At 31.9% G+C, this 10012-nt stretch overlaps 1 protein-coding gene across 1 annotated transcript; it reads right to left on the bottom strand.

Moving 5' to 3' along the window:
- Positions 1–7636: 7636 nt before the first annotated feature.
- LOC111366379 (peroxiredoxin-2-like) lies at positions 7637–9454 on the bottom strand. The gene is made up of 3 exons (XM_022987156.1): positions 9144–9454; positions 8938–9017; positions 7637–8062 (listed from the first exon to the last, which is right to left on the bottom strand). The coding sequence occupies exons 1-3, from the start codon at positions 9296–9298 to the stop codon at positions 7809–7811; spliced, it is 489 nt and encodes a 162-aa protein (XP_022842924.1). The 5' UTR covers positions 9299–9454; the 3' UTR covers positions 7637–7808.
- Positions 9455–10012: the final 558 nt, after the last annotated feature.

Raw genomic sequence — 10012 nt, forward strand, 5'->3', positions numbered from 1 at the left:
ATCATATTCTTAGAAATTAAATAATTGAATTACATTTTATATTGGATCGGAAGTTTAATTTGATTTTATTGTTTGGCATGATCAGTTGGACCATCACTAGATCAATAATGATACGAAATTAAAATTTCAAGTGGACATTCAACGAAATATCGAAAAATTCTTCAATTCAATGAATTCCTATATATAATTTATTCTCTTTATCTACAATTGATCATTAAACATCATTAGTTAAAATATGGATTGAATTCAATATATGAGGTCTCGTCACTCTTCACGCTGATCGTCTAGATATTATTTGTATATAATAGATTTGAAAAAAATACTAAATAATTACACCGTGTTCGTAACTTGAAGTTTGCGAAAGTACTGCTCAAATTATGAAGATAATTTTCAAAATTATACAATTACGATGGTGTGTCTTGTTAATACTAGTGATTCCAAATCTCCACTTTTTAATAAGTATTAGTTGAGATGTCGATAAATACTTTAACATTACTGCTTGTTAAAAGCCTCTAATTAATTTAATTGAGAACAAAGTACTTCACATTTCTGTTTTAGATAATGTTATTATGCATAATGCCAACATCCTAATTCTCCATGTTATAATTGACTTATACTCAAAGCCTATTTTTTCCATCTAATTATATTGATAACGCTATATATATAAAATTGATCCACCACCAATGCACCGAGATAGAAAGTATAGAAGGTTGAAAATAAATACGCAATATGAACTTTTACCCCAAATGGGTAATATTTTATAACCAGTAAAAATGATTGTCAATTTAATTGGATAATTCTTTCAACATTAGGGAGAATTAAAAGGCTGAAAATAATATACAAATACATTATTATATAAATACTTGCAAAAGATAATTTGAATCAAAATTTCGAAAGATAATATATTTAGATGCATTTACTGACTAATGAGATCAACAATATTTCACCTACTAATTTTAAATGCTCAGGCTGAAATAATGTCTTAGAGAACAATTAGTTAATATTATACTTTATAAATTTATGGTATGCCTGAAGCATGATGTATTCGATTCTAATATAAAAACCTCCAAACTAAAATAGAGCATTTAGTAAATATAGTCTCATTAATGAGACACATACTCTTGATGAGTATTTAAACATGGCAAAAATTAAAATCCCATAAGGGGTTCACGTACTTGATATATTAAAATTTGAAATATCTTAATAAGTTATATCGTTATAAAAAAAAGAAATAGAATTGAAAAAAAAAATGTCACCGATAATATTTTTACACACGATGTATTGTATTATAATATGAATAGCGAGGAATCGAAATAAATGCATTGGAATATATCGATCGAAGTAACGATTGGCCAAATAAAATGACGTGATCATAATAAAATTAAATTTACTGGAGAAACTTGAAGTTTCTTGACGAGTTCCTAGTAAAATTAAACTTATTAGATAAAACTGAAGTTTTTGAATTTACACTTCGAACACTTAAAGGTATATACTTATATAAAAATGAAGTGAGAAAAAATGAAGTTGTAATATATAATACACGACTCTCAACATAGTAAATTTTGCAAAGATTGTGGTGAATGAAATTATGAGTCCATATTATGTTATCTTAACGATGTATGAAATTTGAAATACATGACATCAGCTTATCAGACATAACTATTAATGTTATCTCTGAAAGATTTAATAAGTTTGAAATGTAATTCAAATGATATTATCATGAGGAGGAATAAATACATGTTGTACTCTTTTTTTCCTTGATCAAGATTTTGTCCCACTGGACTTTCTTGGCAAGATTTTTAATGAAAAAATTTTTGTGACATACCAAAAGAATAATGTATCATTTTTCCTTCATTATGATCTTTCCCACAAGATTTTTCCCTAATAAAATTTTAATGAGACATATTCTTTGTGTGATTATTGTCTATAACATGTAAGACATTTACCCTCAAAATAATACTATCATACATATGAAACTCTCAAAAAGATCAACAAGCGCTTTGTTTCGAATCATCACATTCTATAGTCATTAAAGGTTGATAAATATTTCTTATGAAAATAGTGTTATTCAAAGACATTGACGTACAAGATATCAATAATGAAGACATTAATATATGGATCGTTTGATACAAGAATTGATATCAACGGGAGTAACTGTACTCTTTTTCATTTGTTCAAATTTTGTTCCATTGAATTTTCTTGAGTAATTGTACATTAAATGCACCGTAAAATATTATACACTTATCTAATACTCATTCCTGTTTATAAATTAAATTATTTATGAATTCTTGCCAAACAAAGGCTTACATTGTGTATAATTGATTCAAATGGAGTCCAACGGCTAAATAGTTGATTATTGAATCAAGGACGGAGGCAGAATTTTGGTATTATGGGTCAAAAATTGAAATACAATTTTTATAAAATAACATATCATTAATGAAGATAAGTCAGTACACTACTATAACTGCAGCTTACGGGTTTACATAATCTGAAAACGTCGTAAAATTACATTATTATTAATATTGTCGAACATACCGTTTCGATATATGCAGCCAAGCTATCACTTAATCATTGATCTCCCATTCGATTATACAGTTGATTTTTGACAATCTTTATTGCAGAAATTACTGTAACAGTAGCAACTAGAAGAATTAGCGCCAATATTACTAACCTGTAAACTAATGGGTACCCTCATTTTTTTTGGAATAAAAACATGTAAAATCAAACAAGTAAGCTGTCGATTTGTTACCTAGATGAAAGGAAAATCACAAAATTAGCAAACGAAGAGAAAATTTGAAAATATGAATGGCGATCTCGAACTCTCCATGGACCACTGTGCCTATTCTTCTCTCCTTGAGGTTTAGGGCAAAGTCTAAATGCATATAACAACCTATGTGAAGTGAAGGAATAGAGAGAAAATGGACTTGGTCGCTTGGAGTTGGACAAGCGAAAGAGCAATGAATAGGCTTGGCAAATTGGCAATGGACAAGGTTTTGGTCAAGTTACAGGTTAAAATAAAAAAGGGGCTTGGCAATGTACATATTTTGGATAATTTATAGATTAAAAAAAAAGAAATTTTTGTGGGGTCAATTGACCGCACGTGATCCTATGTGGGTCCGTCCATGTATTGAATCAATCCAGGAGAGTGGTTTAGTCCCTGAGTCCATTCTTTTAGGATAGATAGTTTTCTGTTGAGTTGAGATTTTTTCAAAATAGATTTTTCGAAAAATGAATCTTTTGAGAACACGAGATTAAAAATTAGGAAAAAATTATGGATTCACGAGCAAAATTGTTTTGGTGGAAGAATATAAAGTAAAAAATAAGGTCAGAGAAAGTGACTTTTAGAAAATGGGAAATATACGAGCTTTGAAAAAATGATTTTTTTTTGTTTTTTTTGGGAGAACATGTTACAAAAAGTAGATTAATTTAATTTTATTTTTTTAAGAAAAAAGTTTAGGTAAAAATTTATTTTACTAAAAGAATGTATGATTAAAAATTAGTCAGGAGAAAAATACATATTAAAGAATGAGGTTCGAACATGAGCATAGCCCCGATTTGGTGCAACTTAAATACTCAATTAACATTCAAGTTAAAGTTAACAATTAATTTTAGTCAGAACTCTATTTTTTTTCAAAACTCACTTTCAAGTACACCTTCTTTCACAAAATAATTCTACACATAAATTTAAAAATTTTCCATATTTTTTAACCACACGTTTTCAAAAAATTATCATTCCAAAACCTATTTCCAAAAGAAAAAGAGGAGGGCTCAAACAGGTCTTAACCACATATTTCATTGGCTCACAAATTTTCAACCACACATTTTATAAACTTTTATCAAAATCTATTGAAAACTTAATTTTTATCCACATCAAACAAGAGCTTAATATAATATCAAGTTGGTGAGTGGCTAATTGAACCGACAGAAGCCAAGTAGGAGTTAATTGTCCAATTAATCATTAAACTTATGTGTGTTTTCGACTACTTATTGAAGTTTCATATATCAAATTTTAGCTATTAAACTTATTAAAATATTGGACGTTACTCGTTGGCACAATATCTACTACTTAATTCTAATGAAATTGATGACATGGCAGATGGAATGCACAGGTGGCGTAACTCATAGCACACCATATTGCCACATAAGAAAATGCGTATTTGATTGCTCATCTTACTTTGGAAAATGTCTTTGATTGCTCATAATATTTTTAAATATGCCTTTGATTGTTTACTATAGTTTTAAAGACGTATTTGTTTACTCAATATATGGTCGAATTTTGACCATTAAACTTGTAAAACTGGCGCCAATCTATCATGAAAATTTAGGAACGATGCTCCAAGTATCATTTTCATATGATGAAATATTGTAAAATGTTACAAGCAAATGTCTCAAGACATTTTGCAATATACTAGAGTTTTCTTGCTATTTTTTCTATATTTGATCTATAATCTATATTAACAACAATAAAGTATTGATCATTCTGATGACTAATTTTAACAAAAATATGTATGTATTCACAGAAAAAAATCCATAATCTACATTAACAAGAAAAATATACACCTTTTTTTTAGAATATATATTTTCTATATTGGGTGGAGATTTTTTTGGTTAAAGAGGATAAGTCTTAAAAATGGGGTCAAACACAATCTTTGTAAAAAGTGATTTTTGAAAATATGTGATTAAAAATTTGATTTTTTTTATTTAACGTGCGAAATTATTTTATTAAAAGAATGTATGATTAAAAGGGAGTTTAAAGTAAAATAAGTTTTAAAGAATGAGAGTTGAGACTCAAACATGAACTTGGCCCCTGTTTGGTGCAACTTAAATATTTGATTAACATTTAAATCAAAGTCAACGATTAATTTTAATTATACATTTAATAGGATTCATAACTTTTTAATTATACATTTTATTAACATTTATCAAAATCTATTAAAAAAATCTAGTTTTTATCTACGTTAAACAAGGGCTTAGCCCCCTGTTTGGGCCATATTATTTAGGAAATTTGTAGAAAACTATTGATCGTTGCTTGTCCAACTGAGCCCCGCATGTATGTGTTGAATTCAAGAATTTTGAGTTGATTTGATAATTAATGGTCACATTTCTTCTATAAATGATGAAAAAATATGGTCTAAATGGGGGCTTAATATATGGAAAAAACCATTTGTATCCGGGCATGTACACCGGAGTGTACATGCTCACTTACATTTTACATTGGAGGTCAGCCCCATGCCTAATAAATGCTTTTGGCCGACCTCCCATGTGAGGGTACACTCCCGTGTACGTGTTCACTCTTAATATATTAAGAAATTATTCGACTTGTACAGGTAGAGTTCAATCATAAATTCAAATACAAGTAGTAGAACTCTAACATCATGAGAAGTATTGGTGAGTGGTTGAACAGACCGAAGCAGACGTTTATGTGATATGGTTAACATGTGAAATAATTTGATGTTGACATTCCTTTACACATTTAGCCCCTATCCGACAACTTTTAAAAATTTAAATTATTTATTATAATATCATTCTTCATTACATATTTACAAAATAAAAATATTATGTATACAAATCAATAAAAAAAAATTCTTACTTTTTAATTACACACTCTTCAAAATACCATTCAAAAATTTTTCATTTTTCAAATAATGGATATCAGACTGGGCCTTAAGACCAAAGTTAAGCCCTTAATTGAGCATGATTTTGAGTATAGAGTGTGAAAATAACGCCTGTTTGGAAGGAATTTACAACAAAAAATTATTTTTTTGACCGTTATTTCATTATTCCAACTGTAATTTTTTATTTCTTCTCTCATAGGTGAACTCCACTTTTCTTCTAACGATCAAACAATTAATTCTCAAAATCCCTTTCTAACGGGGCCTAAATATTAATAATCAAGTTATTAATTTAAAGTCTACAATCCCACCCCTAACATAGTAAAACTCTCACCAAACCCTAAAATATACTCTCTCTCCCCTCTCCCTTTTCCATCCTTCCTCTGGCGCAGAGCCGCTTTGTGACGACACTGATTCGCTATCACAAGATACTTCGACTACTATTCTCTTCGCTTCTTCATTTAGGAGTCATCTTCACGAAAGGCATAGTTTGCTTTTGGGGATTTTTTGTGTCCGCGCGCAAGTGTCGTCGCAACTCTCTGGTGGTCGTGTGGTGGTGGACTTGTGGAGGTTGTGACGAGAATTTGTGGTTGTGGTGTGGGGGATTTATGAAGGTTTGGTGGTTGGTCTGCTGTGGATTTGTGAATATCATGGTGATTGCGGTTGTTTGGGGATTTTTAAAAAGGTTGAACCCCAACCTTAAGGGCCCCCACCGACCCTGCCCTGGGCCATCGTGGAGGAGGTAAATCGCAGGATATGCCTCCCAGGAGTCAGGGTGGAGAGCACATGGATAGACCAAGGCTGTTAACCCATATGGTAACTCCCGCTTACAACAAAGCCAATTCCATCTTGCGGGGAATCGAACTCTGCACACTGCCGCGCTGAGCCCTATCCGCCCTCCCCTTTGCCACTGGGAGATATGCCCTGAGGGCGGTTGTTTGGGGATTTTTGTGTGGGGGGGATGATGGTTTTGGTGTGGTGGAGAAGGACATAAATGAGATGGTAGTTGCAAATTTTTTTAAAATTTGTTTATAGGTGATAGTGGTGGGGTGGCAACGGCGGCGGCGACGGTTGCGCGGGCGGCGACGGTGTTGGTATGTCGTGGCGGTGGCTGTGACAATTTTGAATCTGATTTTTTGGCGATGTTGAGGTGATGTTGGTTGCCGTGGTGAGGTGATGGGGATGTTGGCGATGCTGGTGATGCGGGTGGTACAGTGATTTGTGATCAATTATTTGACTAACTGTGATCAATAATTAATACGTGACCTAAATAATGTGATCGAGACTCACAATTTATTAAATTATAATCGAGATATAACTTGTAACCAATTAATTTGATAAGTTGTGACCTTAAAAATTTGTGATTTGTGATCAATTAATGAATTGTAACCTATAAAATGTTTGATTCGTCATCGAGAAATAATATGTAGCTTATAAATTTTTTGATTTGTAACCATAAAATAAATTGTAACTAATTAATTCGATAAGTTGTGACAAATGTATAGATTTGAAACCTTAATATATTTAATTAATAAAATATATCTTAATTAATTATTTCATAAATAAAATTTGATTAATATTTGATTTTTGAGATTTTAAAACTTAATTCTTAGTTTTGAAATTGAGCATACAAGAATTTTTCCAAATTAACTAGAGTTTGAAGCCTAAGCAGCTTTAAAGCCCTTTCTTGGGCGAGTCGAAGAGATTGAGAAGTCCCTTCTAGGGCTTTGATGTCATTAATGTAGAAGCATTGAAATAAAAAACATTTGTGAACGATGAGGAAAAATTGAGTTTAAAAATTTGGGCTCAACCATGGACTAAATCCTCAAGTGCAATTTAACTGAAGTCAAAAAGGTGAATATAGAACTTATTGCAACACAGTCTAGGATGAACAAGTAGCTCACCGGGCTGAATCAGTTACACTCTTCATAGGTGATGCACCTTAAATACAAAGTAATACGAAGTACAATTAAGAAGACAAACTAAGAAATCAAGCTCAGTCATAGACTGATGAACCAAATGCAAACTTTGGAAACGAAGAAACAGCTCTTTTATTTTCATTAAACATGCATAACCAGTATCACTTCAGTCGAAAAAGCTCAAATCCTTAAAAAGAGTAAAGGAGACAAACTAGGATAGATAATAGAAAGTAAAAGGAAGCAGTATAGAAGTTCGACGCATAGGGGAGAGGGGAAACTACAGCGCTTTCAAGATTTCTTCGGCGCTTGAAACGGTGAACTCTCCACCAGCTTCAACATTAGCAACTTTCACCTTCAAGTCCTCAACCAGGAGGGCAAACCTCCTAGACCGAGTGCCAAGACCTTTTTCCGAGAGGTCAAGCTCGAGACCAAGTGCCTTAGTGTAACTTGCAGAGCCATCAGCTAGAAACTTTACGTGCTTATTGTCAGGGTAAGTCTTAGCCCATGCCTTCATCACAAATGGGTCGTTCACTGCAAACAAGAACATTATAAATGGTCAGATATCAAAGTTCCCCATTTTCGTGCAACTATCCAAGTTAGAGCGCATGCCCGGGCACCCTAATTAACTGGTCTCTCTCTTGTCATCAGCTCTGATCCTCAAAGTGTTGTCCCAAGTGAAAACATTGGGGTTTTAAATTCTCTGTTATGAAGACACATGAAATTGGAAATTCTATATGGGTTCTAAATTACTTCCAAAGTATTGCCCCTTCACAATGTTATACATAAAACAATGAAGAGCATCAGCTTATTTGAATTTGGAGCTTAATGGAACCGATGGAATAAATTATATCGCCTCTATTTCCAATTAAGAGTTCACTGGGTTCGTTCGAAGCTTTCAGTTTACACTACCAGTATAACAAAATTATTTAATTTAAATTGACAAATATGAGATTTAGAGAACAACACAATCAAACTTCCAATCCTAGCTAATTTTCGATTGGGATGTCATATTTGACAGTACTTTACAAGAATGAGTACCATCGTTGCAAAATGTGGATCCCTATTGCAGCATAGTTACAAACATATTCTCAATTAAAGAGAACAAGATAATTTCTAATTAAAACTTTACAGAGAATTGATGCTCAATTCATTTACATTTTCTACATAGAGGTAGAGCTAATTAACACAACTTATATGACTTTTTCAACGCTAATTTTGCTACAATAAACAAATATCAGAATATACAACTTGTAGACGATTATTCAAATTCCAGGAAAATCATTTCTTATATCTTCATCTGATTTTTTTAGAAGAAAAGCATTATAACGAGCCAAACAGTTCAATAGTGTAGCTATTAATTCGGAATCATTACATAATGGCCCATAAAAAATTAATGCAAATCATACCACTGATGCACAAGATTTCATCAACTCCCTTTGACTTCAACTCGTCAGCCCTGTCAATGAATCCAGGCACATGCTTCATGCTGCAAAATCCATCCACGCAATATCAAAAAACGCACAAAATTGATACAATCAAAAACAAATATTCAAATATACTAAACAAAGTTTCCCACCCGGTGAACAGACGATGATTACGGATAGGAAATTACCTGCAAGTGGGAGTGAAAGCACCTGGAACGGCAAAGAGTATGACCTTTTTACCGGCGGCAAGGGAGTGAATTGAAACGCTCTGAAGTTGATCCTGCTCGTCGAAATAAGCTAGGGTTCCATCGGGAATTGAGTCACCAACTGCTATCGGAGCCATTGACGGTAAAATTCAGCAAAACAACGATGATTTCCGATGAGATATGATACTGAGCCAGCACTACAGGAGTATATTTAGGGGTTTCAGTTGTGGACGTGAAATGAGCTATGAATTCCATTCAAAGAAACAATTTGGCGTCCGCCAGCCGGCTTCTTCTCAATTGAGGACAAATTGACCAATTCCTAGGCACCATTTGTTTGCCCGCCCATGTCTGGACCTTTTTTTTTTTTTTTTTTTTTTTCCTTCATCAAATTATGAGCTTATTTGATAGAGATTTTATTAATTGATTTTTTTTACCGTTATATATAAAGTGGATCTTATCTGTAAGAAAAGAATTCAAAAATGATTATTGAAATAGAGAAATAATGGTCAAAAAATTAATTTTAATAAGCTTAAAATCCCTACCAAACAAGCACTATAATGAAAGGAATAATTTTTTTTTTTTGAAAAATATATGATTAAAAAGAAAGGAAAAGTTGTTAATTTAACATGTATTATTTTATTAAAAAATGTGTGATTAATAAGAAGATAGGAAAAATGAATTTTAATTTAATGGGGGGATAAACAGGACTTTGTCTGCCATTCTTTCAACTTTTTTATATACTAATTTTCGATCACACACACAAAATAAAATATTTTACACTTAAAATTAAATTTTTTTCTACTTTTTAACCACATATTCTCTAAAAATTTACTATTTAAAACAATATTTTT

The sequence above is a fragment of the Olea europaea genome, chromosome 17 (assembly GCF_002742605.1).
Source record: "Olea europaea var. sylvestris chromosome 17, O_europaea_v1, whole genome shotgun sequence".
Taxonomy (NCBI): Eukaryota; Viridiplantae; Streptophyta; class Magnoliopsida; order Lamiales; family Oleaceae; genus Olea; species Olea europaea.